Source organism: Periplaneta americana, chromosome 7 (genome assembly GCF_040183065.1).
Source record: "Periplaneta americana isolate PAMFEO1 chromosome 7, P.americana_PAMFEO1_priV1, whole genome shotgun sequence".
Classification (NCBI taxonomy): Eukaryota; Metazoa; Arthropoda; class Insecta; order Blattodea; family Blattidae; genus Periplaneta; species Periplaneta americana.
The window spans coordinates 23,135,991-23,162,983 of record NC_091123.1 but is presented as its reverse complement, the minus strand read 5'-3'; the positions used below and the strand labels follow the sequence as shown (position 1 = coordinate 23,162,983).

The 26,993-nt window shown below is 35.0% G+C and overlaps 1 protein-coding gene and 2 non-coding genes across 3 annotated transcripts; 2 read left to right on the top strand and 1 right to left on the bottom strand.

Annotated features, from left to right (window-relative positions):
- On the top strand, window positions 1-72 carry TRNAS-GGA (transfer RNA serine (anticodon GGA)). The gene has a single exon. It is a non-coding gene; the product is annotated as a tRNA-Ser (tRNA).
- A 310-nt stretch (window positions 73-382) lies between these two features.
- Window positions 383-454, top strand: TRNAS-GGA (transfer RNA serine (anticodon GGA)). The gene has a single exon. It is a non-coding gene; the product is annotated as a tRNA-Ser (tRNA).
- A 5,296-nt stretch (window positions 455-5,750) lies between these two features.
- Hn (phenylalanine hydroxylase) lies at window positions 5,751-26,695 on the bottom strand. Its single transcript, XM_069830423.1, has 8 exons — window positions 26,540-26,695; window positions 22,229-22,354; window positions 19,876-20,050; window positions 17,985-18,147; window positions 17,704-17,900; window positions 14,179-14,441; window positions 11,411-11,640; window positions 5,751-6,163 (listed from the first exon to the last, which is right to left on the bottom strand). Exons 1-8 carry the CDS (start codon window positions 26,588-26,590, stop codon window positions 6,007-6,009), a joined length of 1,362 nt encoding a protein of 453 aa, XP_069686524.1. The 5' UTR covers window positions 26,591-26,695; the 3' UTR covers window positions 5,751-6,006.
- Window positions 26,696-26,993: the final 298 nt, after the last annotated feature.

Below are 26,993 nucleotides of genomic sequence, written 5' to 3'. Positions count from 1 at the left end.
TCCGGCGTGGCTTAGTGGTTAAAGCATCAGCACGGAGAGCTGAAAACCCGGGTTCAAATCCCGGCGCCGGAGAGAATTTTTCTCCGTTCCATCTCTCTCTCATCATCTGAGAAAGCAGAATATCTGCATGGAAATATCATATGTACTTCGGTACATCAAAATAAATATGATATGCGTAATAAATCACTTTGTGATTTAAAGACGGCGCCCATACCGTCGGACCCCGGCCAACCAGTCACTCATTTGAGTGCACCTCTACACATGTATGGACTTCGGTCCTGCGTGCATAGACATCTATGACGTAGTGCAGAGGGCGGCCACCAGAGGGAACCCAAGAGATGGAGCTTAATCTGAGACGATTCTCAACGGTGTCGGGATTGTATCCGGCGTGGCTTAGTGGTTAAAGCATCAGCACGGAGAGCTGAAAACCCGGGTTCAAATCCCGGCGCCGGAGAGAATTTTTCTCCGTTCCATCTCTCTCTCATCATCTGTATATACTAGGCTGTGGTTATAGTCTAACGGCGCTGTATCAACAATTAGCGTCGATTGAATTGCTGGTAGTGAGATGAGGCCGAGGATTCGCTTGGGAGTAGCTGAAATTCATCTTACAGCTGTGGAAAACCTTGGAAGAACCCAGCCAGATAAACGTCCCAAAAGGGAATCGAACCCATGCCCGAGCGCAGCTCCGAATCAGCAGGCAAACACGCTACCGCATATCTACGTCGGTGGCTGTAAGTGTTTTTAACACATCATCTGAGATACGAATTGTGCTAACGTTGAAATCGGAATTTCTGCTTAGTTAATAGGATGCGCTTTTAATTAGGAGCTTCTAACTTAAATTTTAATCTCCTTTTATATTGGTTTTCTGTTAACTTACACACGTCGCCCTCGGTATCGTAGTTGACATAGCGCTGGCCTTGTATGCTTGAGGTTGCGGGTTCGATCCCGGCCGAGGCCGATGGCATTCAAGTGTGTTTAAATGCGACAGGCTCATGTCAGTAGATTTACTGGCACGTAAAAGAACTCCTGCGGGGCAAAATTCAGGCACACGGGCGACGCTGATATAACCTCTGCAATTGCAAGCGTCGTTAAATAAACCATAACTTTAATCTTACACAATCTATGTAGATCTCAAAGCCACTCGATACTGTATGTATTGATAGCTTACTATGCATTCGCAATATCACTGCACTTACACAATTTCTTCGTTCTCGTATTAAATAATTTTACTCGCTGAATTAAATCCACAGCAAATGGACAACGGTACAATCGAAACGCATTACAACTGACACAGAACTGAACTGCAGACCCAAAGTCAATGTCAGTGATTGGTTGATTGGTCGCCCCAAGCGTATGTGTAGGGAAGTAGCGGTGACAAAATAGGTGTATAAAAAGTTAAAGTAGCATAGCCACTTCTAGCTTCTCGTTCCACTACACTAGTCGACAAATTGAAACTTTTTTCGTGTATCTGGTGTGTAAATCGGTGGATGTACCTAATTTTAGGGTGCTGAATTCAATGGAAAAATCAGTTTCTTTCTATCATGTTACATTTCCTAGATATACGTACACAGCGCTAACACAAACACAGTAATATGATATTAGTAAATACTTACTTACTTACTTTTAAGGAACTCTGAAGTTAATAGCCGCCCTCACATAAGCCCGCCATCGGTCCCTATCCTGAGCAAGATTAATCCATTCTCTATCATCATATCCCACCTCTCTCAAATCCATTTTAATATTATCTTCCCACCTACGTCTCGACCTCCCTAAAGATCTTTTTCCCTCCGGCCTCCCAACTAACACTCTATATGTATTTCTGGATTCGCCCATACGTGCTACATGCCCTGCCCATCTCAAACATCTGGATTTAATGTTCCTAATTATGTCAGGTGAAGAATACAATGTGTGCAGTTCTGCGTTGTGTAACTTTCTCCATTCTCCTGTAACTTCATCCCTCTTAGCCCCAAATATTTTCCTAAGTACCTTATTCTCAAACACCCTTAACCTATGTTCCTCTCTCAAAGTGAGAGTCCAAGTTTCACAACCATAAAGAACAACCGGTAATATAAGTGTTTTATAAATTCTAACTTTCAGATTTTTTGATAGCAGACTGGATGATAGAAGCTTCTCAACAGAATAATAACAGACATTTCCCATATTTATTCTGTGTTTAATTTCCTCCCAAGTATCATATTTGTTACTGTTGCTCCAAGATATTTGAACTTCTCCACCTCTTCAAAAGATAAATTTAGTAAATAGGGAACATTTTAATTTCAAGCATAACATAAGACTTATAACCCCACTAAAGTTTTCTTGACAACATAAAAAACCCGTACAAACCAACAAAATCACGTTTCAGCACGCACTAGACTACAGGGCTGACGTCGCTAGCTGAGTCGCCTCTACCAGTGAAAGCCAGTACACTTTTCGTACAACTAAATACCTCTGCCATATAGAGACTCTTTTGAAACCTTCTTCCATCATATTACATCCAAATACAGAGTTGTTGTTTAGTCAACTGTCCGAAGACAGGTTTGAACCTCATAAACGACACCAATAAGGCATCACTCATGAGGCAACTAGGCCAGGAGATAATGGGGTAGGGTGGCCAGTTCCTTTTCCCCTATAATGCATACATCGCCGATTAGCTACATATTCCACTAATCAGACTTCAGATGCATACAAACAATTGTTCTTCCTCTGACACATATCGTCAAGCGAGATGTACTACCTGATAATAGATGAACAGTACATATCATCCAGAATCTTAACCAGAGGTAAATACAGAGTTTAACCATCATAATTCTGATTTATTATACACTATTCCTTAAAATATCTTAAAACCCTTACGAAGATCTTTTCGGATTCTACAACCAAAAATTGATATGAATGGATTTATCATACACCAGAAGCAAAATGGCTGTTAATCAGTGTTACGTCGTTGCCTTGTATACAGAATGTTAAAAAACATTAATTATTTTGAGAGATGGTAGTATTTATCAAAACATGCGAAAAAAGTCTAATAAACTTATTTACTTACTTAATTACTTATGGCTTTTAGAGAACCCGGAGGTTCATTGCCGTCCTCACATAAGCTCGCCATCGGTCCCTATCCTGAGCAAGATTAATCCAGTCTCTACCATCATATCCCACCTGCCTTAAATCCATTTTAATATTATCCTACCATCTATGTTTCGGCCTTCCCAAAGGTCTTTTTCTCTCTGGCTTCCAAATTAACTCTTATGTATTTCTGGCTACTGCCAAGAAGTCAAAAGGAGAATAGCAATGGCAAAGGAAGCTTTTAATAGAAAAAGGAACATTTTCTGCGGATCTTTGGAGAAAGGACTAAGGAAGATACTAGTGAAGTGCTTTGTGTGGAGTGTAGCATTGTATGGGGGAGAAAAATGGACATTACGGCGAAGTGAAGAGAAGCGAATAGAAGCATTTGAAATGTGGATATGAAGAAGAATGGAGCGTGTGAAATGGACAGAGTAAGAAACGAAGCTCTGTTAGAAAGAGTGGGTGAAGAAAGAATGATCCTGAAACTGATCAGAAAGAGGAAAAGGAATTGGCTGAGAAGAAAAAGCCTACTGAAGGATGCACTGGAAGGAATGGTGAACGGGAGAAGAGTTCGGAGCAGAAGAAAATATCAGATGATAGACGACATTTAGATATATGGATCATATGCAGAGACAAAGAGTAAGGCAGAAAATAGGAAAGACTGGAGAATGCTGGGTTTGCAGTGAAAGACTTGCCCTTGGGCAGAACATAATGAATGAATGCGTTTCTGAATTCGCCCATGCCCTGCCCATCTCAAACATCTGAATTTAATGTTTCTAATTATGTCAGGTGAAGAATACAATGCGTGCAGTTCTGCGTTGTGTAACTTTCTCCATTCTCCTGTAAGAATGTCTCGAAATACAGTCTTTCCTTCTTTGCATTAATACACATATACCCACGTAGCAGTAGCGGCCGGTGATCGAAATCCTCGGTGAGGGCAGATGCAACTAGTTTAAGTGCCTCCGATAGGAAATGTTTATTTATGATATTAATTATTGTTATATTATTAATATCATGATTACTGTATTATTATTATTAGTCTATTATTATTAGCCTACTATTGATGAAAAATAATGTCACTCACCAAATAAGCTGTTATGCTGTGAGTTTCAATGATTGTTTCAGTGTGATGAAGCAACCCATATTATGTGTTGAAAATCCCCTCCTTTCTGTTCTTTTTATTTTTTTCCCTTGACAGCAACGAACAAGGCCAACACAGAAGTTTATTTTGCACCACATTACCACTTAACCATTTATGTTGCCCATACCAGGATGCAATAGAAACTCGCGTTTTAAGATTATCTGTCAGAAAAATTGTCAGCGATGTCGTATCTCGGTAGACTCTCTTTATTTAAAACTTCCTTTCTTTCAATATTATTTCTTCTTGAAAAAAGGACACTTTAACAATGAATTAACTGCTCCAGCATTATTTCTCGCATTTGTTTCTGTTTATATTTTCCCGAAACACATAACAACATTGGCCCAGATTCACTACTGTACTACGAATTACAATAGTACAACACCCTCGCTTAAGTCATAAACTGAGACATAAGGGGAGGGAATAGTGTGGGTCTCTGCCTGCCAAAGAGTTGGAATTTGTGTTATTTATGACCTATTTAGGAAGACAAGTCACCACTGCTATTCCCACCCCACTCTACCCTTGAGGCCGGCCCATGGATGTGAGGAGTGAAACCTGACCAGGCCAGACGAATTGTGCCTCGGCTACAACGTTGTAAGCGCAAGCTCAAACCCCGCGAAAATACAGGAAATTCAGAAGACAGACCCGGCACGAACGATTCTGGCTCGGGAACAAATTTTACTGCAAAACAGGTCTATATACATTACAACCAGACCCGGCACGAGCGATTCTGGCCTCAGGAGTAAATTTTACTGCAAAACAGGTCTATATACATCACAAAGTTTTAAAATGCTTCTACAGCGATATATGCTTCATTCAAATAACTAATACATTATATAAAAACACAAAATTTGATTTCTGTTAAGCCAAGTGACTGAGGCCCGACCTCACTTGCCTCAGTCAATCAGCCGCCACTGCCACGTACACGCATACACAAATACATACAAGCTTACTTACTTACTTACTTACTTACTTACTTACTGGCTTTTAAGGAACCCGGAGATTCATTGCCGCCTTCACATAAGCCCGTCATTGGTCCCTATCCTGTGCAAGATTAATCCAGTCCCTACAATCATATCCCACCTCCCTCAAATCCGTTTTAATATTATCTTCCCATCTACGTCTCGGCCTCCCCAAAGGTCTTTTCCCCTCTGGCCTCCCAACTAACACTCTATATGCATTTCTGGATTCGCCCATACGTGCTACATGCCCTGCCCATCTCAAACGTCTGGATTTAATGTTCCTAATTATGTCAGGTGAAGGATACAATGCGTGCAGCTCTGCGTTGTGTAACTTTCTCCATTCTCCTGTAACTTCATCCCTCTTAGCCCCAAATATTTTCCTAAGAACCTTATTCTCAAAAACCTTCAATCTCTGTTCCTCTCTCAAAGTGAGAGTCCAAGGTTCACAACCATACAGAACAACCGGTAATATAACTGTTTTATAAATTCTAACTTTCAGATTTTTGACAGCAGACTAGATGACAAAATACATACAAGCTATTGGAAAATAATGTAGGAGTCTCTTTAGGAACTATGAATAAAATACATTATCATTATAAAAATATATATATTTACAAATAACGTAATATATAAAATAATTGCATATAAATACATATAGGAACAATTACAATGAGTTACGATCTTCACTTTGTAATATCACACACATTTTGAATAGAATATAGGCATTGTTATTCATTCAGAATCATTCCATATAACCCAAATTCTGAAATTATACAAAGACTAACTATTGTGTGTTTTATAACAAAAACAACCATTCTTGTTTTCGGTATAACGCATGTCTTCTTACAGCTTGTTCAGAGCGTCCAGCAGGATTTGCATTTCATGCTGAACATTCTCGACCAGGCCTTGTACCTGTGGCTTGGAATCCAGAAGTTCAATGCTTTGTGTGTAAGGGTTGTAACGAACACCAAAATGTCGGGGGATTGTGCGAGCGTATTTTCTGTGGAAAAAAAAAAAAAAATTATAATAAATATAACATACAGTGACAATAGAAACAAAATCACAACAATGGTTCACGGCCTACTGATATATCCAAAGATCTTACACACGCGATATACTCATCACCAGGGAAAGGATTTATATGTAAATACATATTTACTTATAAAGCTAATATAATTTATATTTTGCATTATCTTTATGTTTCACAATGTGTAGGGTTGAAAAATCCTACTTTTATTTTCCATATTTTTCCATATTTTAGAGTTTAGTACATATTTTCGTTAATTTCCATATATTTTCCATATTTCATATAAAACAGTCCATATTATATTAGGTTTAACAATAAAACAAAACAAAATTCCATTAACTTTTAAAAATACATTTCAACAATAGAGATTTAAACACATGTTCAGTAATCCCTTTAACATCAGAGTTATTTGAAAATTAGCAGTCCTATCAACAATGGGAAAGTAAGTTACAAAACTGTATTAATTTAATTTAAAATTTTTAACAGACTTCAGTTGTGCAGCTCAACAGTTAAATGCCAGTCAGAGTACACATAGGTTCAGTTTTGTAAATCATACTATAAAGACGGTAAATATGCCAAAAGTACGTCATTCAGTCAATTTAAAATCAAAACTAACAAGTTACATTTCAGAATTTAAAGAAGATGGTTTATCAACTGACAATAAAATATTATTTTGTAATTTGTGTCAGTGTGCAGTATCATCTACACAAAAGTTCCTGGTGCAACAACACATTACAACTAGTAAACATCAGGCCAACAAACAACTAAATTCCAAGCAGAGACAATTGTTTTTAACACAACCAACAACATCGAATGTAAGATCTGAGTTTAACATCGACCTGTGCCGTTCTCTCATCTCTGCTGATATTCCTCTCTACAAACTAAAGAATAAGGTCTTCAGGGAATTCCTTGAAAAATATACTCAACATACAATCCCGGATGAGTCAACACTTAGGAAGACGTATGCTCCATCCATCTACGATGAGACAATACAGAAGATAAGAGATGAAATTAAAGATAGTTCAATTTGGGTTTCCATTGATGAGACTCCCGACAAAGAAGGTAGACTTGTTGGTAATGTAGTTATCGGTTTGTTAAGTGAACAATATTCTGAACGAATTCTTTTACATTGTGATGTTCTAGAAAAGTGCAATAACAAAACTATAGTTAAACTGTTCAACGAAGCTATGGGTATCCTGTGGCCAAAGGGTATTATGTACGATAATGTGTTATTCTTTATTAGCGATGCTGCCCCTTATATGGTCAAAGCTGGACAAGCATTATCTGTTGTATATCCTAAATTGACTCATTTTACTTGTGTGGCGCATGCATTTCATCGTGTGGCAGAAGTGGTCAGAGACAATTTCCCTAAAGTAGATTTGTTGATTTCATCAGTGAAAAAAGTATTTCTCAAAGCTCCCAGTAGAGTTAACGTGTTGAAAGAAATGTACCCTGAAATTCCATTGCCACCAAAGCCAATTTTAACTAGATGGGGTACATGGCTAGAAGCATTTGAATATTATGCCCAGGGAAAGGATTTATATGTAAATACATATTTACTTATAAAGCTAATATAATTTATATTTTGCATTATCTTTATGTTTCACAATGTGTAGGGTTGAAAAATCCTACTTTTATTTTCCATATTTTTCCATATTTTAGAGTTTAGTACATATTTTCGTTAATTTCCATATATTTTCCATATTTCATATAAAACAGTCCATATTATATTAGGTTTAACAATAAAACAAAACAAAATTCCATTAACTTTTAAAAATACATTTCAACAATAGAGATTTAAACACATGTTCAGTAATCCCTTTAACATCAGAGTTATTTGAAAATTAGCAGTCCTATCAACAATGGGAAAGTAAGTTACAAAACTGTATTAATTTAATTTAAAATTTTTAACAGACTTCAGTTGTGCAGCTCAACAGTTAAATGCCAGTCAGAGTACACATAGGTTCAGTTTTGTAAATCATACTATAAAGACGGTAAATATGCCAAAAGTACGTCATTCAGTCAATTTAAAATCAAAACTAACAAGTTACATTTCAGAATTTAAAGAAGATGGTTTATCAACTGACAATAAAATATTATTTTGTAATTTGTGTCAGTGTGCAGTATCATCTACACAAAAGTTCCTGGTGCAACAACACATTACAACTAGTAAACATCAGGCCAACAAACAACTAAATTCCAAGCAGAGACAATTGTTTTTAACACAACCAACAACATCGAATGTAAGATCTGAGTTTAACATCGACCTGTGCCGTTCTCTCATCTCTGCTGATATTCCTCTCTACAAACTAAAGAATAAGGTCTTCAGGGAATTCCTTGAAAAATATACTCAACATACAATCCCGGATGAGTCAACACTTAGGAAGACGTATGCTCCATCCATCTACGATGAGACAATACAGATGATAAGAGATGAAATTAAAGATAGTTCAATTTGGGTTTCCATTGATGAGACTCCCGACAAAGAAGGTAGACTTGTTGGTAATGTAGTTATCGGTTTATTAAGTGAACAATATTCTGAACGAATTCTTTTACATTGTGATGTTCTAGAAAAGTGCAATAACAAAACTATAGTTAAACTGTTCAACGAAGCTATGGGTATCCTGTGGCCAAAGGGTATTATGTACGATAATGTGTTATTCTTTATTAGCGATGCTGCCCCTTATATGGTCAAAGCTGGACAAGCATTATCTGTTGTATATCCTAAATTGACTCATTTTACTTGTGTGGCGCATGCATTTCATCGTGTGGCAGAAGTGGTCAGAGACAATTTCCCTAAAGTAGATTTGTTGATTTCATCAGTGAAAAAAGTATTTCTCAAAGCTCCCAGTAGAGTTAACGTGTTGAAAGAAATGTACCCTGAAATTCCATTGCCACCAAAGCCAATTTTAACTAGATGGGGTACATGGCTAGAAGCAGTTGAATATTATGCCGAACATATAGACTCTATTAACAATGTTCTCCTTGCATTGGACTCTGAAGATGCAGTCTCAATTGATACTGCGAAAACAGTTACCTGTGACATAAGTGTGAAGAATGACTTAGCTCACATTCAGCATACATTTTCATGCATCATAAAAACGCTCAAAAGTCTCCAAAATAGGCACCTTTCACTATCTGAAAGTTTTGAAATTATAAATAGTACTGTGGAACAACTGAATCGTGGTAGAGGTAAAGTTGCAGATGCAGTAAGAGCTAAGGTGGACACTGTACTTTCAAAAAACCCTGGATATGAAGAACTACAAAAGGTTGTTGCTGTGATGAGTGGTGAATCAACAGTGAAGATTAACTTGGACTTATCCCCAGCAGACATTGTGAAATTGAATTATGTACCAGTTACTTCTTGTGACGTCGAACGCTCTTTTAGTCAGTATAAATCTATCCTCAGAGACAATAGAAGAAGATTCACTTTTCAGCACTTGAAAGAAATGTTTGTAACCTATTGTTATGGTAACAGACAATAAAAATTGTGTTTTGTTGAAACTACATTGGAAGATAAGGTACGTCCATTATATTTTTTGTTTAGTTTGATTAAAATGTACCAATATTTAACGTACATAGTCATTTTTTTTATAATTTTAAGTCCATATTTAATTCCATATTTTGGTAAAAATCCATATTTAATTCCATATTTTGGTAAAAATAACTACATATATATTTACATATTTCATATATTTTTAGTCCATATAAATCCGTTCCCTGCTCATCACCTACAATATTAAAGCGTTTATAAATAAACCCAACAAAGATAAATAAACATCTTCCATTTGAAAAACAAAAGCCTACCGTAAGTTAAATAATAACAGTAATAATTTTTGGTAATAATTGTAACATAAAATACTCGTATAATATATACAGAAAAACTTTAGCTCGCCCCTGAAAGAGTAGTACTCGTGCTCAGGGGCGGATTCCTGAATTGAAATTACTAATTATACAATACAATTTGTCTTGTCTGTCTACTGTGTAATTATAGTATATAAATTTAAATTTACAATTTTTCAATTTTTATAAAAATCATACATAACTTTTTTAATTTAATACTAGAACTATTAGAATTGACAAGATTAGGATATTTAAATATAAATTTGTTATATATTCTTGGGCCTAAATTACTACTATGATTAAATACTGTAACAGTGTTGCATTTTGGTTCAAACAATCTTAAAGAATTCATACCTTTATGAAGAAATAGTAACAATTATGTGGCTACGTATCGTTAGTACGTAAGTACTGCGAGAATGCCCTTCCACTTAAGAAAAGAAAAACCTCTTGCCACAGTTATACCACAGTCTAGCGTATATAGTTACGAAGCTTGAGTTTTGAGGGTGCTAGAAACAATAGACTGTGCAAGTACTATTTCGCATTGTCTGTAATGAGGCGATAGTAGCGATCCTAGTGGTTAGCAACTATCTATGGATGCATATTTACTACGTATTGAGCTTCGTGACTATATATTAGACTGTGGTTATACCTCAAGAATAATCTGAGGGACTTATATTCGAGGGTTGTGGGTTCGAAAACCGCTTGAAATCATAGCTTTCGTAGGTTTCTCCGAGATTTTTCCGAACTGTAAGACGAATATCAGGTAAATCCATGGCGAATCCTTGGACTCATCTAGCCAAATAACATTTCATTCTCACTAATTTCATCACTCTAGATAAGTTTGTAGTTGATTCACCATCGTTAAATAGTAAAAAAAACTAACATTTCATCACAAAATCCATTTGAAATTTCTGGGATTTGAATCTGAATTTGCAACATAAAAAGTTTATATTCAAGCATCAATGTGATGTTTACCTCTGATTGAGGTTCTGGCTGATATGTATATTATTATCAGGGAGTACATCTCACTTGATATGTGTCAGAGGAAGAACAGTTTTATGCATCTGAAGTCTGATCAGTGGATTATGTATCTAATCGGCGATGTATGCATTGGAGGGGGAAAGCAACTGGCCACTCTACTCCATTATCTCCTGGCCTAGTTACCTCATGAGTGATGCCTTATTGGTGTAACTTATGAGGTTCAAACCTATCTTTGGACAATTGACAATGTAATGTGACAATTTCTTTGAGAAAATAGAACTCCTAAATAGTTTAAGGTTGAAACTTTCTATTTCACCACCCAGACAAAGTCCCTCCCCCCCTCAAAACCGTAATAATAAAAAAAAAACATGAAAGGCTCATATTTCATACACTTACATCATCTTTTCTTTGGAGTCCTCAAAGCTCTCTGCCACAAAATAAACAGGCTGATATTCTGTAATGGGGTATTGTTGAATTGCTGTTTTGGCAGGCTCGAATGGCCTCAGCTCAGGTTTACCACTCAAACTGTACTGCAGCTCTCCAAATGACGAGAGTAGGCCTGCGCCAAATGCCTTGAGTTGCCCATCTTGTCTACAGAGTCCAAATTCCACAGTGAACCAAAAGCACTGCAATCAAGACACATTAGTAATATGTTACTGCAGGAACACTATTCTTCGTGCAATTAACAAAGAACGAAAATATAATCTTGATAGTAACGTGTATATATATATATATATATATATATATATATATATATATATATATATATATTATTATACAGAGTGATTCAAAAGTCACGCGACATAGACAAACTCCGTTATTAGTGCAGATAGCGAAAAATGTAAAGAGTGGAAAGTTGTTGGAAATAGGTAGTTTACAATCTGATGTGCCTGAATTTTCAACGTAGAATACACCGTTGAGGCTGTACACTAGTACCACACACCCGCCAATCCCAATGTTGCGAAATTAGTGGATTTTCCGCTAGTTTTACCGGATTTTAGATTCGTAGTGCATAGGATAAATTACGAAATGACGATTAAATTAGCAGTGTAGCCAATACACGTTCAGGGAAAACCGCCAAACAAGAATGAAATTCCCCTGCATTCTTATGCCATCAATGTAAAGAAATGCTTCTTTGCACTGTGAGAAGTTAAATAACCACTAAACTCTGCACGTCAACTATTTTCCCCCGTTAAATAATACGTATTTGAAATCCGGTAGAACTAGTCGAAAAGCCACTAATATGGCAGCATCAGGACTGGCATGTGTGTCGTACTAGTGTACAGCCTAAACGGTGAATTCTACGTTGAAAATTCAAGCACATTAGATTGAAAACTACCTATTTCTAACAACTTTCTCCTCTTTCCATTTTTCGCTATCTGCACTAATAACGGAGTTTGTCTATGTCGCGTGACTTTTGAATCACCCTGTATATATAAAATTCGGTGTTTCTACGATTCAATTGCCAAATACAGACTTAAAGTTTGGCACACATACTCATTTATTAAAATATTAAACACATATTCATGCTTATCTATCACTTGTACAGTCTTAATTTGTAATGCAAGTCTGTATGTGTGTATGAACATAAATTGTTTGCCTTGAATCCCAGATCACATATTATAACAGATTGCTCAGCCTTAGAGGCTTTGACGGCAACAACTTTTATCAGTTTCACTATGCTGCCATCTAGCTACTGCATAAGAAGTCATGTTATAATTCTCATTTGAATTGCATAGACTGGATGGAATACAAAGATCAGTATGTAGGACAATCACGGGAGCAGACTATGATATCAGTAACTGTCAACTATATGAGTCGCTAAATATAATGTTATTTAGTGATTATATTCAAAATTCCTGAAATAAATTTATAAAATCTGTAAGAACACATCCAAATCCACTGCTCAATAGCTTAGTAATTTCTCGTATTTAACGAATGAATAATTTCTTGTAAAACACTTCACTCTTGGTGAAAGTGTTTGAATCTAAATTATATTTTTATACAAATCATGCACTATATTACATATACATCTTGTAAAATGCATGGGTCCATTTTGCGGCCTGGTACTTAAATAAATGTACATTTCTGGGGGCGGGGGGGGGGGAATTAATTGCACGGAGCAACTGTACTTCCATCTAGCGGTCGTTCTCAATAGACGGTGGTGATCCTGGTGGTTGTTCTCTACCACATGTTACCGTTTTTAACATGGGGTTGGCCAATCTGTTATATAATATGTGATCAGGGCTTGAACGCACAATGCAATACGTACATTTCTAAATTGTTTGTTATATTCTCATAATTTTAAAATGTAAGAAAATACAGAGTTTTTCATAAGTAAGGAATAATGCAAATAAAACTAACTAATTTTTTTTAATGCTCGGACACGTCAAATTTAATATTTTGAAAGAAAAATTTTACAAAAAAGATAAATAAAATTTTCAGCCATTTTTGTTTTCTATTTTACACACGGTTGCTTGTGAAATAGGTTGCCGATCTGGATGAGTTTCATTAAAAATTATGCATACCTCTTTTTATATAGGTACGTCTACTGTCGTCAACTCCTATCAACATCAGAATTTCAATCATTTCAGTTTCTATTCAAAACATTTTATTTTAGACTGATATCACAGATAAAAGTTATCTTCGAACAAAATACGTTAAACAAGCCAACAATGAAATTGTTCCCTTAGTAACCAAACGTTTTGTATGAAACAAATGAAACTAAATAAATAACTAAATAAGATAGTCTACCAAGCTTTCAGAAAAAAAAAAAGAAAAATAATATGTTGCCATTTAAAAATGTTATCTATGAACAATAATGGTTGAACATTTTGTTTCTTTTTTTGTAAAATTTTCCTTTCAAAATATTAAATTTGACGTGTCCAAGCATTAAAAAAAAGAGTTCATTTTAGTATTATTTGCATTATTCCTTACTTATGAAAAACCTTGTAGTCTATATCATTACCACTACTCAAAGTCGGGTCTACTCATTTTATAATCTTTCACTCAGGCTTAAATTTTGCAATCCTACAACCTTAGTTTTGTCTATATGCTGTGGAGATCCAACACCGCGCGCAGTTTGAGTGGAGGTTTCGACATAAGCCCATTCATAGTTCTCTTGTTAGTTCAACAAACAAGAGAAAAAGTGAATTAATACTAACCGTGGCGAGTTTTTCTATATATTCATCAGGTGCTCCCAGGGATGCGAGACCAATCTCCTGTGAGAACTGGGCAAATGCTGGATCTGCAAACAGTGGGGCGTGTCCCAGCAGCTCATGGCACACGTCAGGCTCCGGAGTGTAGAGTGGACAGCTGGAGTGACGGATGTACTGCGTCGAGTGGAAAACGCGGAACGCGAGGCCGGCCAGGAAGTCCCGTGACGACAGAAGACCCGCCACTGGACGCAGAGTGAATCCAGTGCAGTCTGCAGCAGAAGGTCAGTCGTGTTAAATATTATTGTATGGGAAGAGAGGAAACGTACAGATCTCGTATTACATCTCTGCTCTGTGCAATGTCTAGAGTTGGGAAGTTACTCGTAAAAAAGTAATTTCTACACGGCGAGTAAAATACGCGTAAAATGCTTCATTTATGTCATAAAAATGAAATAAGTTCAAAACTCACTGTAACACATTAAATAAACAAAATGTTAAATTGTTACTCGAGTTCCTAGGCTACCAGTATGCATTACTTGCAGTAATTATTTGAGTTCTTGATATTAAATCTTCATGTCTTTTATCCTTTGAAACGGTACATCGACATCACATACTGTTTTCGCGTGTTGCTTAGCTACTTGCCGCACCGATACAGATCCCAGAGTTTACTAGTCATCAAAGGCTGCCAACGGTTTTCGTCATGTGCATTTTATCATCCTGTTTCCTATGGTTCTCACAGGCGTCTGCAAAAAAAAAAAAATATATATATATATATTTTTTTTTTTTGCAGAACTCCATATATCTTTGTGCGAGATCGTGCGTATTTGCTTGGTTTCCGCACAAAACCAATCCGCGGAAAGTCTAAAATTCCACATTCAGTATTCCCAACCTAACATACATAACAATTTCCCTCTTGTTACCGCTTAAGTGACATATTGATTTTACTGCTTTAGGCTTTTAACATATTATTTTTAGAGACGTTCAATATAGTAATAATTATAAATTGGAAACTTACCATTGCAATTTCACCTAAATTGCACTGTTAATTATTGTTTCTAAATATTTGCAAAAATTAAGTAAACTCTACAACTACACTAAAGTTACTGCATTTGTGATGCAAGTAACATTAAGGAAGCCGTGAAAAAATCAACAAGATTCCAGACTCATCATAGACTGGGGGAAAAAAAAGACAGACGTATATCACGGCCTGCTGGAGTATAGTAAACACAGAAAACATTTTAAAGCAACAATGTTGAAGATAGATATTTTTGAATAATTTCGAGGGAAAAATTGTTCCGGAGCCGGGTATCGAACCCGGGACCTTTGGTTTAACGTACCAACGCTCTACCATTGAGCTACTCGAGAACTCTAACCGACACCGACACAATTTGGTACGTTAAACCAAAGGTCCCGGGTTCGATACCCGGCTCCGGAACAATTTTTCCCTCGAAATTATTCAAATCAACTTTACAGGAAGTTATACCTGAAATCTTGATTCGCGATAGATATTTTTGTTTTGCTAATTTGCCGTCATTGAACAGAAACCAAGATGGAGATTTCATTGCAACTAATTAGAAATTCCTCTTTCAGGTATGTAATAAACGTTCTTCGCACAAAATAATGTACGATACACGAGCGGTATGTTTTCTTTCAATTCTCGGAAATTAAAAAAAAACTCAACTACGTTTCGCTTTTTCAAACTTTTCCTCGAACATGAAAACTTCAACATACCGCTCTTGTAACGCATATTACTATTGTGCTAATGGATTGAGTCTTTGTGCGTAATGCAGACTTCGTTTATGTAATATAATTTGAAATATCTTCTTTTTTTCATATTGTTGCTTTACAATACTTCATTTGTTTTATACAAAGCACTATGGGTATGGTTACTGTGATTACAATTTTATTATTGATACATTTTGCCAGTCCTTGTGTTGTGAAAGCAATTATGAATAGGCTTGCCAGCCGTCCTGTATTTCCCGGGACAGTCCCGATTTCGACCATTGCGTCCCGCGTCCCAAAATAATTTGCACAGGCATAAAGATGTACCGATTTCATGGCATATTAGACCTTTACAGTAGATTTTCGTTCCTATCGTACTGTTGGATTTAGTCTGGATTGGAAGATGTTTCCGCATAGTCTCATATAGACATGTTTCCAATACGTGACGAAATAGAGAAATGACTCTAGTACGCATTTTCAAGGCAGAAATTTAATTATCGTTGATGTGTCAATAGAGTGATGGGTGCAATGATAATAATACACAAAGGGCAGGCTTGATCACAGCCTACAGGATACTTACTGAATCGTCTATCTACTGTGCTCATGCTAGAACACTAGCCAATTAAATAAATGATACTCCTGAACAGTTCATTCTTTATCTGTAATATTCTTTTACCCTTAAAACTCAAGAATAATGGTATTTTAAAAACAGTTTCAAATTTGTGTAACTCTGAAAATATTGAGATTAGGACAAATGTTTATTTATTTACTTACTTATTTACTCACTCACTCACTCACTCATCTATCTATCTATCTATCTATCTATCTATCTATCTATCTATCTATCTATCTATCTATCTATCTATCTATCTATCTATCTATCTATCTATCTATCTATCTATCTATCTATCTATCTATCTATCTATCTATCTATCTATCTATCTATCTATCTATCTATCTATCTATCTATCTATCTATCTATCTATCTATCTATCTATCTATCTATCTATCTATCTATCTATCTATCTATCTATCTATCTATCTTGGGTATCTATCTATCTATCTATCTATCTATCTATCTATCTATCTATCTATCTATCTATCTATCTATCTATCTATCTATCTATCTATCTATCTATCTATCTATCTATCTATCTATCTATCTATCTATCTATCTATCTATCTATCTATCTATCTATCTATCTACCCACCCACCCACCCACCCACCCCCCCGCCGCCTGCCTGCCTGCCTGGCTGTCTGTCTGTCTATCTATCTATCTATCTATCTATCTATCTATCTATCTATCTATCTATCTATCTATCTATCTATCTATCTATCTATCTATCTATCTATCTATCTATCTATCTATCTATCTATCTATCTATCTATCTATCTATCTATCTATCTATCTATCTATCTATCTATCTACCTACCTACCTACCTACCTACCTACCTACCTACCTATCTATCTATCTATCTATCTATCTATCTATCTATCTATCTATCTATCTATCTATCTATCTATCTATCTATCTATCTAGTTATTTATTTATTTATTTTTGGTCAGAATGTCTTCGAAAATAAGCTCCGTAAGGAACTGTAAATCCTCGTGAATCACCCTGTTGTAAAAGTACTACTGTTGAATATGTAGGTGAAATAATTAGTGCAATAAAATTGTCCGTAACGTTTGTGTCCCTAATTTTTACTTACGAAAATTGGCAAGCCTAGTTATGAATGAAATCAACAGAAAATGAGAAGGATAAACTTCATAAAAATAATACCGCTGTAATCTTAGTGATTGTTTTATTTACCTTTGAGGAAGTTGGACACGTCCTCGAGTTGTGGGATGTTGTCTTCCCTGTAGCCGCAGTTCTCAATGAGCAGAGGGAACACGTGGTTATGTTCTCTACATGCGTGCGTGGGGTACAGCTTGGTGAGCTCCCTGAACACGGCACCCCACGTCTTCGTCTCCTCCTCTGTGTAAGCTACTCGAGGCAATGGCTCCCCACTGTTCACAGATAATACAGTATATGACAATATAGTGGAATTAAAACACTACCGACTTACTACGTTACGATCATTGATTACTTACTGTTTGTAGTTGTATGCAATGTCTGCAAAATATTTCCTGCGATTTCTGTACACTGGATCTGTGAAGCCCGGGTGATCTGCGTCGAGTTCGGACCCATACGACAAAATCTGGTTGGCAAATTTGTCAAGATCTCTTATTCTTCGAGGAAACCATGGCACGGTATCTGAAAGAACAGATTGCGCTCTTTAGATAACTTCTTCTTACCAAATTGCTGATAGTGACATATTCTCTAACAATAATTAATTCCTACATTATTGAAGAAGCCGAGAAAAAAATTTAAATAGAAAATAGATTTGAATAAACAAAAACTATATCCATGAAGACAATACATTCTTTTCTCATGTCGTACTCGTAAACAATTTAAAGTGTAACTGCATTAAATTGTCTGTTAATAGCTAAATTATTATTTTACAGCTAAAATTATATGTGCAATAATTACGTTTTTTACCATTATAGTTTTTGGAGACTTACTGTTCACATATATCATTTAATTAATAATATTATGTAGGAAAAATCACGAAAAATATATAATCTAAGCCAATTTTCAGTAGATAGCTATTTTGTATTTTATTAAACAAAGACTAATCAGTTCTTTAGTAAAAGTTTTATATATTTCATGTGTATCTTCCCGGGCTAAATTAAATGGTAGGAACTGAATATGAACAATATTCCGTAAAGTTTTCTTCTTCCTTTTTTTTTTTTTTTCAGTACCGGTATAACAACTTTCGCAATTTCCAATAGTTTTGCGGTAATAATTGAACTCTTCGAAACATTATTATGACAATTATTATTTTCGAGACCATAGCAAAAAAAACATGAATTTAAAAGCGAAATTAAAGTACTGAAGACCAATTATTACCGCAAGTGAAATTTGACTAAATAATTTTAATCGGAAATAATAGAATACATTAGTGTCTATTTTCCTATTGCTTTCTATTGTTATCTCCGAAAGTAAAGGGTATAAGTAAATGAAAACTTGGCCTCCTGCAATATGGATTTCATAGAAAACATTTGACAATAGCTGTAGAAATGATTATTAATGAAGCATTAAAATTAGACTAATGTTTTAGGTAATAATAGGCCTACTTTATTCTAAACTATCATTTATTTAATTATTGTAGTTGATAGCACAATATTGTTTTACTTTATTACTGTCCATGTTCACCGAAGATGTATGCGTAGTAGTAGCATTTCCTCTTAAACTAGTCACCGTATTGGGCTCCTTACAATAAAACTATTGAACGTAGCAGAAAAAAATAATAAAATTGATGTGGGCTAATATGGTAACCGAAACACGATCAGTGTAGTATAATCACAGTCTAATATATACAGTCACGAAGCTCAATACGTATTAAATATGCATCCATAGATAGTTGCTAACCACTAGGATCGCTAATATCGCCCCATTACAGAAAATGCGAAATAGTACCACCACAGTCAATTGTTCCTAGCACCCTCACAACTCAAGCTTCGTGACTGTATATACTAGACTGTGGTATAATTCTAATTGGTCTATTTTGTAACGTTAAGTCTATTTCTGTGGCTAAGGGAAGTTCACGTGGACTATCTTCATGATTCGTAAGAAAGAAAAAGAAAGAATTAAATCAATGAAATGCAGAAATTTTTTGTTTTCAAATACACTTTCAATGTTATAAATTGTTATATTAGTATAGTAAGATACAAAATAAAAGTGAATTTTCTTACATCAATTTACTAGATATTTATAAACTGACAATCAATTTCGCTCAAATCGAATAGTTGGAACTTCAGCAGCTTTATTATATTAATTATACGTATATTAGTTCAATAATAAAATGAGTAGTTTTGCTTCCATAAATAATGGAGGCGTGATAGGATTATTTAGATTAACTAAAACAACTTTTAAACTTACCCACGTTATCTTTGTGATTACGTGTTATAATGTTGAAGTACGAAGAATTTTCACGGAGAGTCTCAAAAGCAATTCCCAAATCACCGGAAGGTGCACAGTCTACCATAAATTCGTATCTGCTTGGAAACCTTGCAGATGGCCTTGATTCGATGTGTCGTAAATTTACTCCATGTTCCTATAAGAAGACATGATGTTGCATTTTGTTTAATGTCTTTTATTTCCTTATTCACAAAATACCACCAATTTTATTTATTACACAACCATTTATTACATGCTCAACGGTAAAACACTTCAATTTCACCAGAACAATAACGGATATAAAAGTAAATGCATTTTGAATAAAATTATGTTGTCTTAAAAGGTTTTAGAGAAAAAAAGACGAAACAGAAACTAGTTTATTCCAAAGAAAGATGTTAATATTTTGACACATAAATGAATGTAGTAAAGAAGAATGGAGAATAATTATAAAAAAATATTATGTGTATAAATTACATAGAATAACTCAGCGAATAGGGATTATAAAGAATGGACACTGAGCGAATTTTCCTGTGTTTTGTTTCTCTGTGCGCCAGCGGTTAGTTCTACTTTCAAGCGCTAGAGGTAGTGTAATCGAGCATACGCTAAGATAATAATTGAGAATAGAGTTGAGACACAGGATCCAAACATCGCCTACCTTATTGCATAATCCAGTAACGCTTTGCTTCAAATAAATTCAAGTTAACAGCTTTTCCTTATTTCTCAGTGACAAACTAGTTGTAATGATAATATTTTATATTTCAGATATAATACATTATATTATAAAATAATATAATACATTATAAAATTAAGTATCGAATTCGTTTAATATTTGTATAATAATATAATATAGGTATATGGTTTTACTTCTCGTAAGAGTTTTGTTTTTCCATTTTCAGCGCTATCAAATCATTACATATTTTAATTGTTGTTGGGGTCAACGTCTCAACTCTCATTATAAAGGATTTATTATTTTATGGATCCAATTTATTTTATTTGAGTACATAATGTACCTAGATGTATTAATTGTATGTGTTATATTTCCGCTGTGTCGTCTGCTAGCTGGTGTGATGTCAACGCCAACTCTAGGGAGAAAGCAGAATCTCACGCTCTAGCTGGCTTGAAGGTCATTGAAATCAGTCCGGCTACATCAAAGGTACCGACGCGAAGTGTCCATTTATAATCCCTATTCGCTGGAATAACTAAACTCTACCCAGCGGAAAATGAAGATATGATCAGAGTCTACTATATACAATCACGAAGCTTGAGTTTTGAGGGTGCTAGAAACTATAGACTGTGACGGTACTATTTTGCATTGCCTGTAATGAGGCGATATTAGCGATCCTAGTGGTGAGCAACTATCTAATGTTTGCATATTTACTACGTATTGAGCTTCGTGACTGTATATAGTAGACTGTGATATGATGTAAACAACAAAACACCAATAGATGTGTTCACATGGCAACAAACAAAAGAGTCACTGTCAATTCAAGGATCTCAAGATCAAGTACTTATGTTTACATCACTTTATTCTCTCATTGGACAAACTTTAGATATGGCAGCTAGAATTGGCTGAATTAAACATATGATAAGAACTACTTGTATCGAACTCATGTAAGAAAGACTTAAAGGTAAAAGATCACGGCGAAGACCACAATTGAGACATTGATAACGCTGAGAAAAGCCTGAAATTGGCGTAAATATGCAACAAACATTTCGTATAGTTTTCTCGTTCGGCAGCAAAAAATCTTTGTGGTAATAATAATAATAATAATAATAATAATAATAATAATAATAATAATAATAATAATAATAATAATCATCATCATCATCGCCGAATGAAAAATTATTATTCTATTTTCTATGTTATTTTACGACGCTTTATCAACATCTTAGGTTATTTAGCGTCTGAATGAAATGAAGGTGACAATGCCGGTGAAATAAGTCCGGGGCCCAGCATCGATAGTTACCCAGCATTTGTTCATATTGGGTTGAAGGAAAACCCCGGAAAAACCTCAACCAGGTAACTTGCCCCAACCGGAAATCGAACCCGGACCGCCTGGTTTCGCGGCCAGACGCGCTAACCGTTACTCCACAGGTGTGGACTTAATATTCTATTTCTGAAATTTAATTATATATATATATAAATTCGTTTTATAGATTCAGATTTTTATTGTTTTTTTGCGTTATTTCTTTTATTTTTCCCTATATTCTTTCTCTCCTTGCGTAAACATGAAATACAATACATTACGAAAATTATAAATCTCTACACACGGACTTGAAATTGGGTCAAGCATAACTGAAACCTGATTTTAAAATAGACTTGATATTTCTGTACCTCAAAAAACTTGAGGGATTTGGCAAGGGCCCCAACAGCTTCTTCTTTAGGGGAGAAGATGAGACACGTGCTTTTGGCGGAATCTCGACCCTCCTTGAGGTAGTTCCCACCTTCCATCAGGATGGGCTGAAACAGAAAACAGCAATAAGTTTCAAGATTGTTGCCGGAAAATTCCGTTACGTCCAAATACATAAGTGAAATCTGTCTCCAACATAATATAGCCTGCCGTATGTTTAGTTCAGATTAGGTTATCAAAACGGGAGTTTCCAAGGATTTCCCAAACGGAAGAGAAATACGTTTAACAACTAGACAAGTTGTCCTTGATGGCCTGGCGTTAATATGCTTGTTATTTAATCTGACGTTCGTTGGTTCGGACGCGAACGACGGATTTCAAAGGACGATAATAGTTAATTATGCAAAATAATAATTAGCTGCGGAATAAGTTTACTATTTTTCGACAGTTTTTTTGAAGAACGACGCGTTAGATTAGGGCCTACACCTATTATTCTAAACTATTGGACGCCGTTGATATAAAATCCGTGGTGCAAAGTGTCAAAACTCATCAGCAGACTGTTGGTCTCACATTCACATGCCTTAGCAGAGATGAACGATCATCCACCCAGTATAAGGGTAGCATGTGGTTAGCACGATGATCCTCCACAGCCGTCATAGCTGGCTCGTGAAACCGGATTTCGTTACCGATATTCATCATGATGCTGGGTAGACACTTGTCCCATACATTGGCCGAAATTTCTTCCCTCACGAGGATTCGAACCAGCGCTCATTCCATACCGCTAGCACAGTCTAGTATATACAGTCGCCAAGCTCAATACGTAGTAAATGTGCAAACATTAGATAGTTGGTCACCACTAGGATCGCTAATATCGCCTCATTACAGGCAATGCAAAATAGTACCGTCACAGTCTATTGTTTCTAGCATCCTCAAAACTCAAGCTTCGTGACTGTATATAGTAGACTGTGCCGCTAGTCTTAAGCTGCTTACAAACGCCGTCTTCTTTGTGATTCTTGGTGCCACATTTTCGAATCGTGTCGTTCATTTCCTTAAATGAAGGCAATCAAAGACTTTTAAAGAAGCCTAATGTAAAACAGCTTAAGACATAACGTTTTCAGTTTACACTAATGCAATGGAGAGTTACTGTTAATAATAATAATAATAATAATAATAATAATCAGGGAACGGATTTATATGGACTAAAAATATATGAAATATGTAAATATATATGTAGTTATTTTTACCAAAATATGGAATTAAATATGGATTTTTACCAAAATATGGGATTAAATATGGACTTAAAATTATAAAAAAATGACTATGTACGTTAAATATTGGTACATTTTAATCAAACTAAACAAAAAATATAATGGACGTACCTTATCTTCCAATGTAGTTTCAACAAAACACAATTTTTATTGTCTGTTACCATAACAATAGGTTACAAACATTTCTTTCAAGTGCTGAAAAGTGAATCTTCTTCTATTGTCTCTGAGGATAGATTTATACTGACTAAAAGAGCGTTCGACATCACAAGAAGTAACTGGTACATAATTCAATTTCACAATGTCTGCTGGGGATAAGTCCAAGTTAATCTTCACTGTTGATTCACCACTCATCACAGCAACAACCTTTTGTAGTTCTTCATATCCAGGGTTTTTTGAAAGTACAGTGTCCACCTTAGCTCTTACTGCATCTGCAACTTTACCTCTACCACGATTCAGTTGTTCCACAGTACTATTTATAATTTCAAAACTTTCAGATAGTGAAAGGTGCCTATTTTGGAGACTTTTGAGCGTTTTTATGATGCATGAAAATGTATGCTGAATGTGAGCTAAGTCATTCTTCACACTTATGTCACAGGTAACTGTTTTCGCAGTATCAATTGAGACTGCATCTTCAGAGTCCAATGCAAGGAGAACATTGTTAATAGAGTCTATATGTTCGGCATAATATTCAACTGCTTCTAGCCATGTACCCCATCTAGTTAAAATTGGCTTTGGTGGCAATGGAATTTCAGGGTACATTTCTTTCAACACGTTAACTCTACTGGGAGCTTTGAGAAATACTTTTTTCACTGATGAAATCAACAAATCTACTTTAGGGAAATTGTCTCTGACCACTTCTGCCACACGATGAAATGCATGCGCCACACAAGTAAAATGAGTCAATTTAGGATATACAACAGATAATGCTTGTCCAGCTTTGACCATATAAGGGGCAGCATCGCTAATAAAGAATAACACATTATCGTACATAATACCCTTTGGCCACAGGATACCCATAGCTTCGTTGAACAGTTTAACTATAGTTTTGTTATTGCACTTTTCTAGAACATCACAATGTAAAAGAATTCGTTCAGAATATTGTTCACTTAACAAACCCATAACTACATTACCAACAAGTCTACCTTCTTTGTCGGGAGTCTCATCAATGGAAACCCAAATTGAACTATCTTTAATTTCATCTCTTATCTTCTGTATTGTCTCATCGTAGATGGATGGAGCATACGTCTTCCTAAGTGTTGACTCATCCGGGATTGTATGTTGAGTATATTTTTCAAGGAATTCCCTGAAGACCTTATTCTTTAGTTTGTAGAGAGGAATATCAGCAGAGATGAGAGAACGGCACAGGTCGATGTTAAACTCAGATCTTACATTCGATGTTGTTGGTTGTGTTAAAAACAATTGTCTCTGCTTGGAATTTAGTTGTTTGTTGGCCTGATGTTTACTAGTTGTAATGTGTTGTTGCACCAGGAACTTTTGTGTAGATGATACTGCACACTGACACAAATTACAAAATAATATTTTATTGTCAGTTGATAAACCATCTTCTTTAAATTCTGAAATGTAACTTGTTAGTTTTGATTTTAAATTGACTGAATGACGTACTTTTGGCATATTTACCGTCTTTATAGTATGATTTACAAAACTGAACCTATGTGTACTCTGACTGGCATTTAACTGTTGAGCTGCACAACTGAAGTCTGTTAAAAATTTTAAATTAAATTAATACAGTTTTGTAACTTACTTTCCCATTGTTGATAGGACTGCTAATTTTCAAATAACTCTGATGTTAAAGGGATTACTGAACATGTGTTTAAATCTCTATTGTTGAAATGTATTTTTAAAAGTTAATGGAATTTTGTTTTGTTTTATTGTTAAACCTAATATAATATGGACTGTTTTATATGAAATATGGAAAATATATGGAAATTAACGAAAATATGTACTAAACTCTAAAATATGGAAAAATATGGAAAATAAAAGTAGGATTTTTCAACCCTACACATTGTGAAACATAAAGATAATGCAAAATATAAATTATATTAGCTTTATAAGTAAATATGTATTTACATATAAATCCTTTCCCTGATAATAATAATGATAATAATGATAATAATAATAATAATACGCCTTAATAATAATAATAATAATAATAATAATAATAATAATAATAATAATAATAATACGCCTTAAGACGAAATATTAATTCAACATTAGTAGAACCTAAATGTCCCACATCTGCTGGTCTAAAGCATAGCATTAATTTTGGCCCTCGATTGTACAATGCTTTAACTAAATTACACCCAGAACTTCTAACATGTAACCCACTAACATATAACAAGAAAATTAGAAACATGTTAATATCTTCAATTTGATTAAATAAATTTATAGCCTATGTGTATGAATTAATCACCCTATATTATATTTATATTCTATAATTTTGAAATATATATAGTCCTACTTTTCACGTTCGATATTACTCTTCTCTAGTGTTAATATTATATTATATAATTCCATTGCCGCTGTAATTTAAATTTTAGTTCCTATTTTATTTTACTTATTTATTTTTATTTTTATTATTATTATTATTATTATTATTATTATTATTTTATTTTCTATATTTCTCTTATATTAATATTGTATTATATAATTTCTGTAACTGTAATTTTAATTTTATTTCCTATTTTATTTTATATTCTCTTATAGGCCTATTAATATTACATCTGAACTGCGACCGAACACGAGCACTGATCATTCGGTCTCAAATTTTGTTAATACTACTGTATCTCCTTTTTTATATTGATTGTATTATTTTATTTCTATTTCTCTTGTTTGTTTGTAATTATATTCTATTCTAATTATATTCTTTTAACATTGTAAGTAATCGTAAATAGAAACAAACATTTTTACAATATTAGTATTACTTGACAATGTTATTTATGTGCTCTGGCCCTGGCCTGAAGACTAGCGATGATATTTGAAAAACATTTCTGTATTTCAGTGGATACTCACATCGATCACAGGGGAGTCAGAGGGTATCGGTGAGACGTCAGAAAGACCCATGTCGAAGGAACACTTAACCCAGCAACGTCGAAAACAAAATATATTAGCAATTCTGTCAGTGCCAACTTTATATAGGTCTAATTCACCACTTGCAATGAGGATATCTCATGGACATTCCCCTCTCCCTTCTACCTAACTCAAGATCATCATCTCCTTGTACTCAGAAAGAAGGAAACGATTTTTTATTGCTTTGCGTAACCGGGCGGGGACTTTCCTCTGTGAGCGGATGGCCCTTTTCTCCTTCCCTTTGCTGTTATTGGCTAGTATGTTACGTGAATCGTGTAATGCTGTCGGTGTATTTCGTCAGATAATCTGCACAGCTGTTTTCTGGTTTTTTGTTCCGGTGGTTTGCGGTCATTACGTTGACCAGTAAGTGTAGACCTGTCATTAAGTCAATTAAATG